The sequence below is a fragment of the Atractosteus spatula genome, chromosome 6 (assembly GCF_055471065.1).
Source record: "Atractosteus spatula isolate fAtrSpa1 chromosome 6, fAtrSpa1.hap1, whole genome shotgun sequence".
NCBI classification, from domain to species: domain Eukaryota; kingdom Metazoa; phylum Chordata; class Actinopteri; order Semionotiformes; family Lepisosteidae; genus Atractosteus; species Atractosteus spatula.
Genome location: NC_142711.1, coordinates 50345494 through 50367195, shown reverse-complemented (window position 1 = coordinate 50367195; position 21702 = coordinate 50345494). Strand labels below are relative to the sequence as shown.

Sequence of the window (21702 nt, the reverse complement as noted above, 5' to 3'; positions counted from 1 at the left end):
GTAGGGGACCTGACCTGGGTATTCATAACACTCAAGGCATTGACAGTGTCAACCAATGGACTTCTTCTGAATTACCAGTGAAACAAGAACCAGGGGGAAAAAGTGCAATATGGAATTACATTTAAATCCGAGCACAAGAGGCCCTTTGTTACACAATGAGTTGGAGTAGTATGGAACAAACTAAACAGTCATATAGTTAGAGATGATACCATGGCTGTGGTAATTGCTGCATTGCTGAAAGAGATCTGCATATCAATTAGCCATGCAGCTTAACAAGCTAACAATGTCAATTGTTTTTCTGCCATTTGTAAGCTTTTTAAAGTTTTTTTTAATAGATGGGGACTTGTAGATTTGATTCTATATAATACAATTGAAATGCTGTTAACAGAGATTTACTTAATCCATAAATATGAGGTTTTCACAGCCTTAGAATGAGCTATTCTTCAACAATAATTCCTCTTAACATGAAGTAAACGTTTTTATGGCTTCGCTCTGCAGAACCTAAATTCATTAAATTCCTTGAGATTCAGATTTATTATTTAACTGAATTAAAATATCCATATGAATCTCTTCAAAGTTAAAGGATTATGACTTGCAAAGCATGGATAATTTACTGTATATTATTAAATGTTTCTCTTTGGTCGCTCTGAGTCTGGACATTATGTTGTCAGAGAGCAAGCAAGCTATGCCATAAGTTACTGTTTGCTTTGCAAGACATTTTTCAAGAGATGCTTAGAGAAGATCTTATTTACTGTACATTATAACACATTCAGAATTGTGCTTCAAAATGCAATGAAGTGCACAAACATAATAGAACATAATCATGGGAATGGGACATAAGTGATAATGTTTTAATTTAGGAGCTGGGGTATGCAAAGGTATATTATGATGCATATAACAGGATACATCAAAGACAACAAGATATAGGCACACAGAAAAGAGTGTTTTGTTAATGCACTCATGAATATGTGTCTAAGCAGGCAAAAGGACGGGCAATGTATGCAAAAATCCCAACAAAATGTTATATGTTTACTACTTTCTGTCATAAGTGATTTTACCTCATTTGCCTTACTGAGAGACAAAAATCAGCATTGTTCCTTATGGTGCCAGTGGTATTTATTTGAATTTCAAAACCAACACAATGAGCCTGCTACAATGCTGTAACAGAGTTAATCATGTCATGTCTTCTTCCCACAGCCATTTAAATGAGTCATATCCTCTACCTTTTTCCCAGGTGCTACAGCTCAGTCTTTGCTCCCTGACTTAGTTTGATTTCTCACATATGCTGTATATTTCTTGTTTTTCAGGTTATCCAGACTATCAGTGCTGTTGACAAAGATGAACCACCCAATGGTCACAGGTTTTTCTTTGCCCTGACTCCAGAGGTAGCAAGCAATTTAAACTTCACCCTGAGAGACAACAAAGGTGTGACTTTAAATATTCATTTCAATAACACAACTGCCATGATGCCTTTTTTATACACAGAAGGGGTCCTCATTTCACAGCCATTTACTGCTGATTCTAAACAAAGTTCTTTTGCTGGCTGGACATTAATTAAGGTCTAATCAGTGCCAAAGTCATTTTTATTCTCAAATTAGCTGTCATGGCTATAAAACCATTCTTTAAATCACTGGGACACCTAGAGGAAAACAGAAGGGGCTCCAATCATTTCTTAGTGAAGCTTTTCACATTCTGCATTTGAACCACTTTATCTGAATTAGATTGAATGGCAGACACAGGCTGAAATTTTCATAAGCCTCATGTTGTGCAAACACAGTCTGTGCTTTGAAAAATGAGGCCGTGCACAGTTCAGAAGTGTAGTTCTTGTGTTTGATAAAGGTGACCCTGTGACAGTATAAGTTAATGCAATAAAAGAGAGATGATAATGGAAGAAATGATGCATGAATGCCACAAATCAGTCTATGTAAAATACAACATTTATGTTTTGCAATGGTTCTCCATCAACAAACACACTTATTAAAAACTGATGAAAATAGATTAAAATCAGTTTGCTGTATCTCAACACAAAGCCATGGCATTCTGATTTTCATTTTTAAGCAAAAATTGCACTTCCATACTGGATTTTGAAAATCTAGTTTTATAAATGGCTATTGCTTAAGTAAAATAGCTCTTATTTGTAGACTTCCAAGTCATGGGAGCCTATAACTATTGTTTAGATTTTGTTACAACTGATTTGAAGCAACTCATATTTGAAGACAAGTACTGGGAAATTAATTGTCTTTAAATGTATTACACAAATTGCGGTCCTACATCAAACCAATATGGGAGCATTCCAGTATTTTCACAAACCATTAAGCCTTTTCAAAACATTTTTTAAATGTTAACACCTGAAAACTTGCTATGCCTGCAAATAGTTCATCATGCAAACTGCTCTTGCTCAAAAACTGGCTATTGAACTATGAAATGAAATAAGCATAATTTTAATAATGATACAGAAGTATTTGAAAATTCCTGCATACAGCAAGATGACGGTATGACCACCTTTTCTTTTTTACATTGTTAATATGTGACTTGTAAGATATTCCTACTGTTAAAAAACAATTTAGACAATTATTTTCAAAAATGGTAAGGATCATTCTACAAAACATACCATCAACATGTAAAATGGCATGATTTTTTTATTCCAAGAATACTTCACAATCCCCATTTTGTTTTCAAACCTCAAGCTGCTGCTGTCATGAGAGTCCCCGCACTGATTAAAACTAGACTAGTATTGAAAGCAATCAATACACCACCTGATTTGCACCTCACAAATTGCTGTTATAATGTCTCACCTATAGCAGGTCTACAGATGATCCCTATTTATGAAGTAGCATTGCAATTTAAACTCAAAATTAAACTTTGCTCACTTAGGCCTTTGTCAGGGGTTCTGGGAGTTCTAACCTTACTTTCAAGGTATCAAACCTTCCTAACCCAAAGTGGTCAACTGACAATCTCCTTTTTTGTCTCAAGCTGTCTTGTCTATCAATGCCTAAACAAGCTAAACACCTTGTAAACAAACAGAACCAGGTATCTAACCCTGTATGAAATTACTCAAACAATTTACACAAATGAAATACTGAAAATAATTTATGTCTCAGTTCCTGTTTTGTCATGGTCTTGTGTCTATTATCATTAAAGACCTTTCATGGAGTACTCTGCTATGTTTACTACTTAGCAAAATGTGGCCTCTTGTACAAACTGTTACAAAAGTCCAGTTAACTCAAAACATGGTACTGATCACTCTAATGAGAATGGAATTACTATACAACAAAATATGATTCCGGCTTAAATTAAACTCCAGACAGCCATTTTTCTTCAATTTTTGCAACACATTCTTTACCAGAAATGTCTCCTTACCAAAAAAAAAAAGACGTGTTCAAAAATTCAACTACAGACATGGACATTCTAGTAACGATGCAGTAAATATATAGCAAAACTGGTTTTCTTCATAACCCATAATAACCTCATAAATGAAACTATCACTTGTGAATTGTTGTAAGATGGAATTGAAATTTTGCAGGTTTCATCAGACCCAGATCTGCTTTAGAACTGCACCTCACAAGTCACAGTAATATCTGATATGCCTAGATCTTCGCCTGCTTCATGAAATGTTCCCAATACTTCTATCAGTTCTTCTAGAAAGTCTGTTAGATCTATACACTCTCAAACTAGCCAGGAATAATTCAAGTAACAATATAATTAACATACATAACAGCCTCCGGTTTACAACAAGTTGGCTGCCTGCTTACCATTTCGTTTTCAAACCTCAAACTACCATTATCTTAATAACTTCTACATCAGTTGACCTACAAGGTTTCATCACACTAAATTTTACTTCAGATTGTAACCCACATGAGGAAATCACAATTTCTATGCCCGTAACAGCTCAACACTTTCTTGGTGAAGCATGCCTTATTCTTCTAACTACACTTCTTCAAAAATAGTTTGGCCTTCAAAAATATTTTGGAAGGAACTTTCTTGGAGGTCTTTAAAATTGCATACAATTTCCTAGTTCTTTTAATTGTTTGTGCTCCCATGTTTATTTAAACATGTAAATGTACAATGATAACTTTCATCATACTGTATCAGATCTCAATAAATGCACCAGGCATGTGCATTCAAAGCTGTTGTCTATCTGATGTCACTATTCACTGCTAAAAAAATAACACTGGTTACAGTTTCTATTGCAATAAACTTGAGGAAGATCTTTTTTTAGCAGGTTCAAGTTATGTTAGAAACTTCATTACAAACAATACTACCTTATGGCCTGTTAGTTTAAAAGCTGAATAGCATATACGGCTGATGATGTATGACACAGCATTTATGAAATGCTCTTTATTTGATCATCAAGTGTATTTTTGGTGTTATTTCAGGAAAATAACAAGGACCTATAAGTAAGAGTGTAACAATTTGCTAGTTAATACACAAATAACTGGAATTGGACATTTTGTATTTAAAAAGGCATTTACAAATAATAAATGTGATGTAAATTGCATATAAAAACAACACATACAGTCTGTAGGATGACAATATTATGCATTGAAAATGTGCTATAAAATTAACTTAGGTGAATTCTATTTGAGCTGAACAACGTTCTGAGAATGAATCTCCTGAAAAGTGACAGAATATGCTGGGAAAATTGAGCTATGGGTCAGATCATTGAGCTTTTCTCTATGTAAGATTTAAACACTTATTTGAAGCTGATTCAAAAGTGAAGAGGAGTATAAATTTTTCGAACATTTTTCCTTCTTTCCAAGTTTATAAATGGCAAATTCAAACATATTGTGTATTGATGAACCATTACCTCACCTCAGAAGTAAATCTAGGACTTCAATTAACACAGCTCACACTAACAAACTGTTCAGCTGTTCTCTTTCTCAAATGCATGGAACAGTATTTTAACATACCTACTGTACAACTGCTTGTGTTAGGTCTCTTGGAAATAGACATGCCTCTTGTCTTCGTAGGAGATAGACTTCCTCACTGTGTCAGGATTGGTTTTTGCAATTTATTTTACAGTATGTAAAATAGTACAGTACAGTATAAGAGTTTGTTTTGACACGTTTGAATCTGTGTGGTGTGATTGTAATCCGCAGGTGTACAAAAATGCTATGATGTTTTGCAGTACAATGATGTTGAACTTTTTCAGTGCGCATTTTTAACAGATTGACAAGAAGATAAATTAGGAGATAGAGATAAATGCAATTACAATTTAGTGTCATGGAAAAGTTGCAGTAGTTGGCAAAGGCAAGCAAAGCTAAATAAAGCTGCTAAACAAATAATAATCATATGATGTAGACTGTAAAGCCTATCAGCTTACCTGCTAGAAAGGAGGAAAACTGAAATAATAAAAATGATTGAAACATTACCTGAAGCAAGTACAGTATAGTACTTGTTGCTTGGACATTCCCATATTTATTGACTTTTCTTTTTCTTTATTTAGACAACACAGCATCCATTCTGACAAAACGAAATGGCTTCAGGAGACAAGAACAGTCACTCTACAAGCTACCTATCCTGATTGTGGACAGTGGAAGTCCTTCACTAAGTAGCACTAACACCCTGACGATAAAAGTTTGTGACTGCGATCAGGAGGGCATAGCACAGTCTTGCAATGCAGAAGCATACATGTTGTCAGCTGGACTTAGTACTGGGGCCCTCATAGCAATCCTGGCTTGTGTATTAACATTGCTAGGTAAGCTCTCTTTCTTTGATTCTACTACTGTATATCTAGGTTTTCGTACTGCTTTATGATCATAAAGCATGGCAAATAAATGCTCTTGCTTAATTTATGTTTGTACATAAACATTGAATAAAATGTGTTTTTTGAATAGAAGAAATTATAGTACATAACTTTAGTAACTAAATCATCTGCCTGCTCTGAGACTGAGACTGAGAGTTCTGAGCCCTGATGTCTATCTTCTCTCACATTCACATTCACAGGAGTGCAGGATATATGGATTATATTTTTACACTGACAAATTGCAAGGAGTTATTTTAGGCCAGTAAATCCGACCCTGGGGCCAAGTCAGCCATGGTGCAGAAATTGCTGAGTCCAATGGCTGCAGAATCAGTGGGGGATATAGAGAGCATATCTTTTTAATACAGATTTCTGATAATCATATTGCCTATTTTTGATTCCTCTGAAAAGTGATTGATAATGCACTGTCTATTCAAATACAATCAGATCAAACCTATTAGGGTTTGAAGGTTAACAGCGATGCAGTTAAAATAGTTAAAAGGCCTTGTTTTAGAACTCCCTTAAATATTTTGGGGTCTCTTTTAGGAACTTGATTGTTCAGATACTAATTTATTATATTGCTGTATCTATTATTGCAAAATAAATAGTGTATGCTGCTTCCTATCTTTGCTCAACCTGTATCTAATATGCTTACATATACAATTATACTTGTAACGAATGAAAGAACACCAAGATTCTGAGGTAATCTAAACAATTGAGAAATAAATCTCAGATTATATCATCTGATACAAAGACTATTGCCATTTTGGATTATGTAGCATTGGATTCTATAATATTTTACCCTCAGGCGATGTATGGGTAGGGGTTTAGTGAGATCAGGTAAACCTGTCCCAGACAGAGTAGAACATAGATAGCAAAGTACACTGGACTTAAGGGATCTTGTCTTTCAGAAATGGAAAGCAAATGCCTGGCTGAATCAGCTGTATGCTCTTAGTATTGCTGGGAAATTCAGCAGCAGCCCATGAAATAGACATGACTGCTCCTTTGCACTGTAATCTCATACCGCAGGTGCAGAAGTGTTGCAAAAGCAAATGTCGTGGGTATCAGCTAGCCCAATTATAGGATCTGACACCAACAGCCTCTTGTTGTTTGCAGTCGTGACAATGTCATTCAGTCACTACTGCCGTTGCCATTTTCACGGGCGGATTACTGAATCCAAGGTGCAGCTCTTGTAGCAGTGTCATTGCAAGGACAACAGAAGTGACATTCTGCAGACACCATAATCATGAGCAAGAAAAAGTATGGCTTAGTCATAAACCGAACATGTTGTTTAAATTACAGGAGTTCCACATGACAGATATGATCAAAACCAAAGACAAAGAAGTAAAAAAAAATACAACACTACCTGATAAATAAAACTTTTATGTAAGTGATAAAAAGTGATGTGTTTAAAAATGTACCACAGAACACCCATCAAATTTAGGACATTGTGAAAGAAGGGTTATTTAAAAACAAAGAAACTTCTGTTAAATTGAGAGTTATCAGATTTGTGATTATTGTAGATCAATAACTCAACTTAAATTGTCAGCATTAGCTGATTCAGACTGTCATGCTAGATAATAGAAAAACAATAAAAGTCTGCTAGCAAATGCTAAATAAAGTATTTTTCAGGATTTTCAATAGATTTTCATGGAATTTTTTATTTACTATTTAGATGTTTAGATTTTTGTTCTAAAAAATGGCTTGAAATATGCAGATAAAATGAGCAAAGAAAAAGAAAGATCTTATTCTATGACATACTATATTCATAGACATTTCTGAGATATCCATGTGTGTTTTTTCTGTACTTTTCGGAGATATCCATGTGTGTTTTTTCTATATATGTTCATACAATGAGTATAAAGACATATCTTACATGTCCATGCTACTCTGTCTTATTTGACCCCTAGGAATTTTTTTCTCATATTCTAGAAGACAGTTGTTACATCCCAGTGTGTGGTCTAGGTGTGTTTGTTGTTATGTTCCACACTTCTGACTTTGATTGTTCTCCCTTCCCCATTGGCCCACCATTACACTATTGTTTCCGTATGACATCATCTTCGATTAGCTTCTCGACCAATAACAACTTTTCACTATATAACATGAAGGTTTTCAGAAGGAAGAGGCCTTTCGTTTGACTTCGGTCCCGCTCGGCTTTTGGTTTTCGCTTCGCTTCGCTTTTGGATTTGCTTCAGTTTTGTTGGTTTGTTGTTTTGCTTTGTGTGTGTGTGTGTTTTTGTATAGCTTCGGCTTTGTTGTTTTGTTGGTTTCTGTTCGTCTCTTTGTACTTTCGTTTGTTTGTGTTATCCTTATTTTGCCATTACCTTGCCCAAACTTGTTATTGTATCAACCTCTGTGTTCTTTTGTACCCTGTAACTTGTCTACTCTCGTTTGTATTCGTAGTTCACTTGTGTATTTGTGTGAACTTTTATGTATAGAGTTAGTTCAGGTTGTTGGGTATATTTTGCGCACACGTAGTTGATTCTTGTATTAGTCACACTAGTTTAGTATGGGTGAGTGCCGTTTGTCTTGTATGGTTTTGGGTAGTCAGTGGAGGTTAGCTAGGGTGTTGAAGACACCGAAGACCGTGTGTTTTGGGTTTTCTTTTGTAGTCAGGTTAGCTTTCCCTCACTTTCCTCGCCAGCTCCATTTTGTTAGTTATTTTCTTTTCTTTTGCACCATTCTAGTTCCCTTATCCTGTGTGTTATTGTGTCTTATTTCGTACCAGTCACCTATTCAGCTTAAAATCATTACTTTTGCACCGACCCTTGTTATCACAATTCCTAAGTCCCTCACCAGAATCTACCTGCTTCCAAAAATTATCCTAAATGTTACACCCCTTTACCCCTAGACACTTGAGGTCGAACACAGTTTTAGCACAAAATTGTTTAATTCTTGTGCAGAAATTCAATTTAATACTTCTAACATATTGATGAAACATTTTTCAGAAATAAATGTCAGATCTACAAACAGATTTTTTTTCAAATAGGGGAATTGTGTACTTTTTTCTATAATTTCATGCAGGAAATAGGATAAACATACACTTAATTATGTCATTTTCAAAACTCTTTTTCAAAGGAAGTAAATCTGGAATTTAATCTGTAGGTACAGTATATAAGTTTTCATTTCTAAAAAACATTCAAAAATACCTAGATTTTCTATTTGGTCAATGGTAAACAAAGTAAGTGGATTGACTTAATAGCAAGATTGCTATTTAGTCAATAAAAAGGAAGCAATTATTTATTCACCAAATTTACAGCAACATTTAGATGTGTCTCATCTATTTATCTTTGACTATATTGTCTGGAAAGTAACTTTTCTCATTTTGATTAATTTATCTCATTAAGACAACATGCATGAATACAAAATATAGGATGATGTACAGGTAGTAAAAATTCACATTCTCATGGCATCAGCTGATCATTAGATACTGTATCCGCCTGCTAGCTACAGCATGGAAAGTAATTGTATGCTCAATATACAGTATTTGCAAGCCAAGGAGTGGCTAAAGAAAAGTTGCTTTGTCTTACATGTCCATAAGGTATTTCATTTTTCTCATGTCAGAAAATCTGGCACATTCACATATCTTTTGAACATCATTCTTCGGCTTCGGAAATACAGTAATACTCACATTTTACCTTTAAAGTTTGTCCTGTGTCTGATTTTAGGAAAAAGGGGCGTAAATGTCACAAATTGCAAGAACTCTTAACTCTGGATTGGTCTAGATTTCAAAGAAACCAATAATAAAATTAACATAATAGAATTAAAAAAAACATTAATGTTTAATGTTTTGTTTGTGCAAATTTATTGAAGCTATGATTATCATGTGAAAGATATATAGTGTAACTACATATATCAAATTTGAAGTTATTATATTGTTCACAAAACATATTTTATGACGAAAAACCGGCTTCTCAGAAATTTATTGTTCACATATTCATTTATGCTTTGTATGCAGAGCTGTCATTCTCCTTGCATAATACCTACAGAGTAGCTTTATTTTCTAAGGTATGAACCATGAACAAAGCAAATTACAGACTAAATTGAAAAAAAAAACATTATTCATTAGCATTTTTGCCACCAGCAATGTGGAATCAATTTGAATTACAGCCTAATTAATGTTTTGCCATAGGGTGCACTTTTTATCTGGATGGGACTTACTTATTGCTGAAATTAATTTTTCCCATACTGTTTGTGACAATTATTATCACAGGTGCCACCATACTCCAAATCAATCTATCGCTCAGTCCATAAATAATGTGTTTTTTTTTCTTGAAAACAGACGTTGTTTTTTTTCCCAATTAATTTAACAATCATACCAAGACAATCTGGATATGGGTTGCAATGGCTACCATATAAATCCACTGTCTGGAAGCAACAAAATGACACCCAACGTCTTTTCTGTGTCTCAGAGACAGAAAATGAACCACAAAAAAACACCAAAAAACATAAAATCAGCACAAATGGCACCATCTTGAAAGAAAGATTCACGAAATTATAACAGCTGTAATTTAAACCATATTCCCCACTTACTGTCCATAGAAGTGTGCATAAGTAAATGTATACAAGGGTAATTTGTTTTCAGTTGTGTATACAGTTTGTACTGTAAGTACACATATTCCTTGTATTTTCCATCTTAATTTGGAAGGAAGTTCAATCATTCTGTGTCTGATTTTTCACGTTGTCAGTCATCTTAACTTTGCTTTATTCTCTTCCATTTATCATTCTTAATATAAATGAACAAAAAGCTGAAAAACCTTATATTATAATATGTCCTTTTCAGTCAGATTTTATGTTGCCTTTTTCAAAATGTCATCATAGAATATTTATATTTATTTCTCAGCTCTTGAAATACTGTAAATCCAGCCATTAGTTTAAAGTAGTGGAGGTCTGATTGTCTCTCTGTTTCAGTGTTGGTGCTGCTCATCGTCACCATGAGAAGGAGAAAGAAGGAGCCACTAATTTTTGATGAAGAGAGAGACATCCGGGAGAACATTGTGCGCTATGATGATGAGGGAGGCGGGGAGGAGGACACAGAGGCTTTTGACATGGTGGCACTCCGCAATCTCAACGTCATGCGGGACACCAAGACACGAAGAGATGTGACGCCGGAGGTTCAATTTTTCTCTCGCCCTGCTTACAAAACGCTCCCTGACAACGTTATTTTTAGAGAATTTATATGGGAAAGACTAAAGGAGGCAGACATAGACCCCTCTGCTCCCCCCTATGACTCCCTGCAGACCTATGCTTTTGAAGGCAATGGCTCAGTAGCAGAGTCACTTAGCTCCTTGGAGTCCCTGAGTACAGATTCGGACCAGAATTATGATTACCTCAGTGACTGGGGACCTCGCTTCAAAAAACTGGCAGACTTGTATGGAAACAGTGAGAGCAACATATTCTCTTAGCCTTTGAGTTAACTTTGGAAGAAAAAAATAAGACATTGAAGACATTTTGGGATGAAGGGGTAAAAGATAAAAATATTGAAAAAAAAGAAGGAAAAATGTTTTTTTTTTAATCTTTAAGGTTTGTGGGTTGATACCTTCATTAGAATTTTCAAAGAGAAACTCAAGAGAAATTTAATACAACAATTAAAAGCCTAGACTTTACATGCTACACACTTGTTTTAAGCCAGCCTGGAGAAATGGCATATCATATAAAGAGGCCAGGAACTTGCCAAATGCTGTCGAGATCCTCATTCCACTGCCAAGCTTAATCTGAAGAACAGTATATTATTTAACAGCTCTGGTACATTTCCTGCATTTGTTGTTCTCCTCATGACATCCAATGTTTAGGTATTCTGTCTGTAGTAATTAGATGGTACAGCAATTTACAAGTTGAGTGATAATTCAGAGTGTACACTTTGATCAGTATAGATGTTTATATGAAACCTTTAAAGGAATCCTTAAAGGAATATGTTAACATGGACTTGTAGGCAAGAGAGTGTTTTTTTAAAAAATCAATGTTTCCTGTCAAGATCTGTAAGCTAGACACAGATCTAGTAAAGCGATTGCTCTGTTACTATGTAAAAGAGATTTTCCACTTGCCATATTTTAATGTCAGATGGGAACCAGCTGTAAAAAGCAACTAGCAGATTTTATCTGTTTAGGACTTTTCATTACCTCTTCTGATTCTTACAGGAGAATAAATGGTGTTTTCTTTTGGTATGCTATTGGATATGTAGTGTAATATTAATTTTCAGAACTTATATTTGGTTTCATGGGAATGGTGGGTCTCACTGCCAAAGTATTACAACAGATTCTATTGGATAATATAACTATTCTGTCACTAGAATACACATTGAATCCAGGATTAAAAATAAGAACCTAAAATTAAGAAAAAAGAAATAAACACAATAAATTAGAAAAATCACAGCATGAAAATCAGGTTTTCTCCTGAAACACTTCTAATTTCATTCACTCTCCAATACCTGAATTACCTATGCCCCAAATTTATTTATAATAGTGCATGATGAATTCTTATATTTTGAGTTTGATGGCAGATTATTTCAACAAGTTATTTGCCTCACTATTTTCAGTTTTTACTTCTGTTGTTAAACATGTGGAGAGACCAAGTCTGGTAGAAATCACCTAAGTTCCTGATATTAAATATTGAATATTTCGTTTAGTAATGCTTTGAAATAAAATACCACTGTAGAGTTTTAAATTAAACTTTTTTGTTTGATGGATAATTTATTTAATAGCTTACTGTAACAGTGTAGTGTTTCAGCATGTCAATATAATTTTAAAGACATAGACTTAGACAAAGATATTATCACTTCTTTTCAATTCCCTGGGGATAAAATGGAATGCTGAAAACAGTAAAAAGGGAACTGGTTTGTTAATAGGTCAAAGAGAACTGGAGCTGATTTGATGGACTAAAAAGGTGAGCAACTCTTCAGAATTATATTTTTCCATAAAAAGAGAGCAAGGTTAACTGTATTGAACATGAGGTAAATGAAGCATGTGGAGTGGGAACAGTCTTTTCTGCTGCTTTTCTGAAGAAAAATAACAGGGACTGTATTTTATTTGAAAAAAAAATATCTGTGCTTTCACAGAAAGCTGAAAGACCTTTAATAAATTATGTTCCATGTGTTAAAAAATTGTAAACGTCTTCACAAATTAGCAAGGTATTCCTTATGAAGGAGTTTTTTTAAGAGTTTGTAAAACATTTCCCTTTGAATATTCACTGAGCAGTTGTAAAGCCTTGCTCCAAAAAACTAAAGGCACCTTGTTTGATATTAACTCAAGTTGATGATACATTTTATTTCTGCTGAATAAGGAAAATTGTGATCTTCTGGTACTAATCATGTCTTTAACATGTGGTTTTGAAACAAACAACAGTGTAATGATTTCTGCTAAAATGAGGGATGCACATCTTCACAGATTTTTCTCCTTGGATGTCATATTCCTTGTCTTAAGTTGTTTTTGCTTCCCTTACCTGATGTGTGGCCAACTATCAAAAGAAAGAAAAAGAGCATTTATTAATAACGGTCTTTTAACTTAACCAACTGGGGAGTTACAGTAAAATGAAGAAAAGACATGGCACCTCACCAGATAACCTTCTACACTGCCACCTCAAGCACTTTTACAATCATAAGACAATACTCATGATGATACAACTGCCAGAGGTTCTTGTTTTTAGATAATCACAAATGTGTAGTGTGCTGTGAAGCAGTGAGCCTTCAGTAAGTCCCAAGGGAAGACTTATCTAAACCTAAAGTGTCTTTCATAAGGATGAGAGATTCATCACTACAATATCCATAACTTCTACATGAGGTAATTTCATTGATTCTGTGTTGTGACATTTTTAAAATACAGTGACTTTGAAAAGAAAAAAAAGCATTTGGAATTTAAACCAGTCTTTATAAAAATCATTAACAACCTTATTGGGATCAACACAATGGCTTCATTGTTTCTTTTTTGTAAGGTGAATCTGATGATTTGCCATCTTTCTGGCAAAGGGAAAAAAAGTATTACAATATACAAAATCTGAAACTTCAAGTCTTTGAGCTGCTTCTCCCAACTGGCTTAGATGTACTGTACTTCTTGTAGGAATCCACTTCCAAGAGTGATGCATTATACCCAGGTGCTGTTCTGTACGTTTTTTTACAACATTTATTTTCATAAGAGAAATTAAAGATGTAAAAACAATACAACTGCAAAAAAGAAATTAAGATTGTACAGGAGGATGTGATCACATAGTGTTTTTGACAGTTTATGACAGGTTAAATGTGATTCAATCTTGCATAATTCTTAAATTTCTTGAAAATATTTTAGTCATTCTTTTCATAAGTGCATGAATATAATTATATCTTAAGAGCAAATGTACAGCAACTTAATTATATTACCTTGTTATGCTTAAACATACTCTAGAGGCTAAAAGAAGGTTAACTTGACCAGAAAATAAGAAATACACTTTTAATTAAGAAAATAAAGAGAGTCTTAAATACCCATTGAAGGGGTATCTCAGAGATACTGTAAGTTCTAAATTTTAACCAGAAAATATATATACTATAAATAAATATATATATATAATTGGTAATAATTTAGGTTATAAGTACTTGAAAATACTGCACTGTACTTTATATTTAAGGTTAAAATTTAATTAAACATTTAATCCATCTTTAATTCACCTAGAAGTGGTGGTGTGATTGTATGACTAGAAATAATCCCAGTGCCTCTATTCAGATACTGTGCAAGTTAAAAAAATGGATTTGCTATACTGTAAATTTAAAATCGTACTATAAAAAAAAACAAGTATACACTTTCTGACCAAGCTAACTCTGGGTAACCTGAACATTAAGATAGGCAGGGGTATTATTAAAAAATCCAAAAGGGTGAAACGTGCAAAACGTAAATCAAAATGTGTCCATTTGATTACCGTCAGCATCAGCATATTCCTAGTTAGAATTTAAATCTCTTGGTCATGTTTGCAGAAGCCCTAAGCCATCATTTTAGAAAAATCAGTACTAGAGTCTCTCCTGTCTTCAACCACCTCTCACCTTCACCAAGGCCATTTCCTTCTTCATTTCTTCTGGACCCAATAACTCTTGTATTGAAAGAAAAACAAACCATAACAATGCTACTAGACAAAATATGATTTTATAGTTTCAAAATCACTATTAAAGGATTTAATTTTCATCAGGGGCAGAAGGCGAGAAGATTTATGTATCACAAAACATGGAAAAGGCTGATAGTTTTACAGTGCAACACAAGTGGTCAACACATGTTAGCCCCACGGGAACTGTATTGTAGGCCACATTTCTGCATTTCTTCATCCCTTTTCAATGTCATACTCACAGCTGAAGAAACATTATTTCCTGCATAATAAAATATTCCCATAAAAATACTCATTCCGGGAGATGCCCTCTGAAAATCCTGCAGCTTCTTGTTTAAATATTTTCTATTGCTATTGTTAATTCAATTTATGTTACTTTTATTAAATATAATATTCTCATTGATGCTACAAACTCAAGTCTTGGATTCAAAAGTCCTGGTTGTGAGAATATTATAGAAATTACCAGTTATTCTTTCAGATATTCTGATTTAACTCAGAACTGGGCACTGCTGACATGCCTGTGGCCTTTAACATTTTCTAGCAATAAATGGGGCTGAAATGTCACACTAAGAACTCCTCTTGAGTCTCCCCCAATCCAGCAATGTCTCCCATATTGGAAGATGAAACACTTAAATATAATCTGGACAGAAAACATTAATATCCCAGTTTAAACCAAACTGATTTGGCAATTGCAATCAAGATACTATTTCACAAAGCATCTGTATGCTCGATACTGATATTCTGCTTCTGTAATTTTCATATGTTTGCAAAACAATTATTCTCTAGAAACCAAGCATGAGAGTGCAATTTGACAAAAAAATTTATTCTAAACAAAACAGAAAAAGAAAAGATAATAAGAATGGAGCCAATCTACTGTACATTCTGTCAGTTTGATTATGGTACTGCTTATATGAAAGTGACCTTCATTTTACCAGCACAGGTTGGTAGTTAGCTTAATTGACTAATGAAATGCCATCTGTAGTGCTGTTTTTTCCTTCATTTGTACTATGCATGCAGAGTTTTGTATTCGAATTTTACATATTTACAGGTAAGTTGCTTTACGTCACATGCATACATTTCAGTAAAGACGTAGAATTGTTTTACCTGGAGTGCAGATGCATTCTTGTTTTATAAACTTCAGGAAAAAGCTTGATACAGTACAGTATATCACTAATATAATATATTAGTAATATATCACTAATTGCTAAATATTAAATGTTAGCAGCTAGGAACTGTGTTAAAAATGAACATTTGTATATTGATTTTTTCTAAGACCTGGCCCTGATTTTAAAAATTCCCTAGATTTTGTCTTATTGTTTTCTCGACAAATAAAGGAAAACGGTGATCATATTAAAATATAATTGTATATTCATTTTAAATTAAATCTATCTGTATATTATTTGCTTTAATGTTTAATAGAACATTATTTATTTTTCATTAATCAGGAATGAACACTACAATACAACAATGGTACAATAAAAGTGAATTTAATAAAATCTAAGTTGCAAATGTCATATGTCTTAAAACAATTACAATTTAAACTAAAATCAATAGAATTCAGGTGTTGCAAATATGTTTATTACATATGTTTATTATTATTCTTTTCTTCTTCTGTACTGTATTTGTCTTCAATTACATTAGATACTGTAACAAGATTAGAAACAGTGAGACTCACTGTATATCTATCTTGATTTGTCCAACTTTTTTATGTAGTCTGCAACCTAGCAACCTAGAGTCTTTCCAAATGTGGTCACCTGCCCTATCCACCAAACCTACATACTCAAATTAAGCCAAGGTTAAAGTACCAAATTTGATTTCAGACACTCAGTGCATGTGCTTTTGCAATTTAATAGTGTTGAGCATGGCACTTCAAAAATCAACATCTGAAATCAACATTTGACTGTTTACTATATGATACTTAATTTACCAATGGGCTCTTGTCTCTGGTCTAATCCCATGTGAAACAGTTTTGTAGCAGAGAAAAAAAAAACAGTTCTCATAGATTGTGAGATGCTGTTAAGCCTCTGAACGCCTTTAGTATGGAGCATTATTGCTCTAAACAGGTTTTGTTTTCTCATTGTAAAAGTTTCATGTCCGCACCACAAAGGTGAACTATTTTGCAGAGTGGATTTAAAACTGACATAATAAATTTACTTACAGTGTTAGTGAGAAATAATTCCCTTACATTGCTGAGCTATAATAAAAAAGCTTTTGCTAAATTGTATTTTCTTATAAAAACAGCTTTATAAGTAGACAGATTTCACATGAACATACTTTAAGAACTGAAAGGGGATGTCAACAATAAAAACTAACATTTGTACTTTCATGCATTCTAACAAATTAAATTAAAATGTAAGTAAGCAGAATTGAAGTACTGTTTACTAATACTCATACTCATTACTCAACACTATTTAAAACAGAATATACATTTCTTCTTTTAAAATTATAGGATTAAGAGACCATAATATGGAATAATCCACAATTAATCATTTAACTTAACGCTGACCAACATTAGGTCCTAAAGGGCTGAAATCCTTCTGATTGTTTCATTTATCTTGAGTTTTAAAGTATATTATTCAATGAATGAAGTACAGTATGTACTTTACTGGTCATTCTTTGGATTGAAGCAAGTGATGGATAAGTGACCCGTAAAACCATCAAAAGCAGGCACTCCAGTACTGGACAACCCTTAATTATCTTAACTACAAAACAGGTAAAAATATCTAGAAGAAAATGCAAATATTTGTACAGTACATGCAAAAACTAAAAAATTAAAGACAGTAGAATTTAATCTCATATACAGTGGATTTACTTTGATTAATAAAATTATCTTTAAGTAGGGAAACTGAGTACAATAATTTTTCTTTTGGTTTGGATGAAAGACTTTATTAAATTGCTATGATTTAAACGAACTTTGAAATGTAGTTATAGAATTACTCATATTTAGCATATCAGCATACATCAAATATAATTTTGGTTTAGTAGTACCAGTCGACTATCTTTTAACTGTCCTAAGCTGCATCATTTTACACTTAAGTACAGAAGAAAACTATCAGTATGTTAACAGTGTATTCAAGCTGTTTTTTTATATTTTGTAAGATGTATATGTATTATATATAAGTCCACACTTCAAATACACTATAAAATTCTAATTAAGGGTGTATATTGCTAAAGCAAATTGTTAATTTTTTTCTGTGTTCTGTGAAGACATTATACAGTATGACATTTAATTTTACCCATTAATCAGAAATTGTAAGTACAAATCAACTGTCCCTTATATCCTGGTGGATTAAACATCTGTACTAACTTTGCATTCTGACTCTGTTTACTACAGGACATTTTTAGGTATGCAACACATACAGTATTACACCCATCTGAATCAGAAAAAGGCTTATTCCTGATATTGGCTGTGACAACCCTTAGCCTCTGAAAGGTTCACAGACATGGGGTGCACGACAGACTACACTCTGGACACCAATAAATTGCAGGGCACACACAAACACATCAACAAATCACAGACACTAATTGACCTAAAGTCAGCATGTTTTTATAAGCTGGGAGAAATACAGCACCTGGTAAAATAAAAACATGGAAACTTCACAAAGAAGGAGGAATCTTCATTTACACTAATGTAAAGGTAGTAGGAGATGTACTGACAATACATTGTGAGTGGAGTACACTTTTCTCTTTGCATACAACTTCTCACATAAATTCTGAATCCATCATTTCGTATTTTTAATTATATGCAAAAATACCATTAAAAAAATATAATACGTGTAGATGTTTTGATGGTATCTGAGCCACAGTGCATTCAGTTTCGCTTTCTTTATCAAACTATTATGTCTTTTGTCTGAAACTATATGCATGCTGCACAGTATCTGTTGATTTGTTTGATGTGTACACTTTAAGCTAAAAATGCAATAGAGGTGTTAAAATAAAACATGCAGTGCCTTGTCCACAACCTCTTCATGAAGTCAAAATGTATATATAAATATATATATACAGTTAATTTAAACTTAAAGTAACTATTTTAATATTTTTACAATAAAATTGATTACTGGGGTTAGCCAGTTATGCTACACTTGTATGCTCAGTAAAAATTAACTCTGTGTTTGTCAGTCTGGGTAAATTGTCAAGTTCATCATCTATACCACAGATGTGAGGGGATGCTGTTTTTAAATAGGGGGTTGCCTACCTGTGTAGGCAGGTTGCTAGAGTATGAATCTCAACAGGGATCCATGTTTCATTACACTTCTGATAGTGTTCAGTTTCCTCTCTAATTCCACACTGTCTCTATAGCTATGGATATGCTGCTGGCTTTTTGTCCTTTTATTTTGAACCCTTAAAACCTTTTTATCTTAAAACCTCCTGACCAAATGTGGATAGTTGTTTATGTTGCTGATTTATTTTGCATTCTCACCAGAATATTATTATTAATTAGATAACAAAGTAAGAAAGAAGATGCCACTTTAAATTTGAGTATCACATTTAGTATGTTTAATACTAAACGGATGATAGGTATGAAGAGCATTATGGTAGTCTCCTTGCTCTTTCTTGTTCTTGTTTCTTTTCCAACCTTTCTCTTTGCAACACCTAAAGAAATGTTTAACACCATCACGTTGCCCTCTGGAATTTCACTTGACTGAACCCAGTAAATAAAACCACTTTAAAATCTACACAGTTCACTGGGTTTCTTGTCAGACGTTTTGGGGATATGTAATGTGTTTGTATTTTTATTGTATTGGTATAGGGTTGCTAATATTATTTTTAGCAAATATTGATAAAATGTGTAATATACAGTACTAATAGGCTTCTACTGTATGCATTTGTCAGTGCATGTTTTTGAAAAATGTAGGAAGAAAAATTACACTAGCTTTGTAAAATGTACTTTGAAGTTTGTAAGAAGACACTTCCTTGCTGTCACTGATCAACAGTGAAAAAGTGAAAAGACTGCAAGTAAATGAAATGAGTTAAAATTCCTCTTTCAATTTTATTTTTATGTACTTTCCATTATTAGATTACCTCCTAACTAAAAGAAATGTTAAAGGTGATATCTAAAAATAAGACTTAGTGGATTAGTGGATTTGACCCACTTTGCCAAGCTTAATTGAACCTTGCTTCCAAATTGCAGCTATCAACTCTGATCTTATCAGATCTCAGAAAGCAAGCAAACCTGAACCTAGTCAGTAGTCAGGTTGGAGACATGAAGGAAAATTAGACTGCTGCTTGATATCGATTTATTGGACCAGTTCATGGCTCTCTTCCCACTGGACCAGAAACCCTTCAACAATGCACAAATGCAGTGCCCTCCAAAAGCATCTGGACAAAAACTTTAAACTGGGAATTTCACTATGAACTCTCAAACAATTTTTTCTTATGAAAAATGAAGACTGATAAGTACAATTCCTATTTCAGTTTTTTGGTCAAATTACAATTTCAATTAAATGAGCTAACAAATATTGTATAAAAGGCTAGTGAACGTCATACTTTAGAGTTTAGTGTTAACTCATCTGACTGAAGGAACGACAGCCCTGAAAATAAGGTCAGAGCTGTCACTATCCCTCTCAGTTACAAGGAATGAACCACGAAATGTGCTGCAAGGGTGAAGATGCACAGGAAGGAGATATGCTAGAAAAGATGTGTGTTGAGTTGTGGACAGCAGGCAAATATTAATAGTTAATATATACAGAGCAGTAAAAGATTACAATTTGACGTCCCCTCAAACTTTGTTTAACAACACCAGTTAAGTAGTTTATTAATTACGATGGAAAATGCTGACATTCATAAAGGTAAAGTGTGTTTGGTGTTAACTTGCCTGGTTGAGGAAATGGCAGCTCTGTCCAGAATAAGAGCTCTAACAACTCCCAAACAGTATTAAAGGAGCCTCAAAACACTGATGCACTGGAACAGAATTCAGCAAATAGGTGGCAGTACAGCCACTTAACCGTAGATCACTTTGTTATGCTGTGGTGACTAGAAAAGAATAACCTGAACCTAATAAATCATTTTGTACTTCATTGCAATGCCGGCAGCTCAGCACCCTAAAGTGAAAAGTTTGCCTTTTTTACAGAGAAAAAAATATTACAAAAGCCACATTCTGTAAGACAGGAAAATTATTTTTTTTCTTCTGCTATGCACTATGTATGAGATAACACCTTTCTTGTCATCACTACTACATTTTACTAATGAAAATACTAGTGAAAATAGCTGAAATAGGTGAAAATATCATCACAAAAGTAAAATGTTGCCAAAATATATATAATCCAGTGCTTTACCTTAACTATGTTCAATTAATTCAAATAAAATCCAAATTACATTTGTAGTAGTCATTATACGACTACAAGGGTGTGGCATTATGTAGGGGACGTGCCCAGTGTGGAGGTAGATTCCTTATCTCTATCACTTTGCCTCCTACAAACTAGAATGGTTGTTTTTAAAGCCTAAACACCATATCATAAACACTCCAGCATTGCCAGAAGCTCAGTAATAATAGAATTAAAGGACCTTTAATTATTTTTTATAATTTAATTATAATTTTGTGATTTTATTTTGGAACATAACCATGTCAGGACCTGGCTTTACTTTACATCATGCAGATTTGTTTTATCATTGTTCTATCAGTTTTTAATCAAAAATAGTGGACATATTGGAGAACCACTGGACAAAATACTGGGTCTTTTCATGCACTAGTTTTTGCAAAAGTGACTTTTGAAGATGAAGTGCTTTGAAGATTTGTTGTTTTTGTTTCTGATTTTGTTTGGGATATTTCTTTCTAGTGTGAGTACTGAGTAAGAGATTAAATATCTGATGTTTCATATTTGAAACTCAAGCTTTTAAATTCTATTTAACCCCTGAACCAGGGCTCTACTGTCTATATTGCCCAAAATATTGCAAGGTGTTCA

At 33.6% G+C, this 21702-nt stretch overlaps 1 protein-coding gene across 1 annotated transcript in view; it reads left to right on the top strand.

Annotated features, from left to right (window-relative positions):
* LOC148833017 (cadherin-7-like) overlaps positions 1-11183 on the top strand; it is an 87348-nt gene extending 76165 nt beyond the window's left edge. Inside the window, exons 9-11 of the mRNA XM_088918756.1 lie at positions 1308-1425; positions 5447-5698; positions 10655-11183. Coding sequence (XP_088774882.1) covers positions 1308-1425; positions 5447-5698; positions 10655-11148 — 864 coding nt within the window. The 3' untranslated portion in view covers positions 11149-11183. The remainder of the gene's footprint in view (positions 1-1307; positions 1426-5446; positions 5699-10654) is intronic.
* The last annotated feature ends 10519 nt before the right edge of the window (positions 11184-21702 follow it).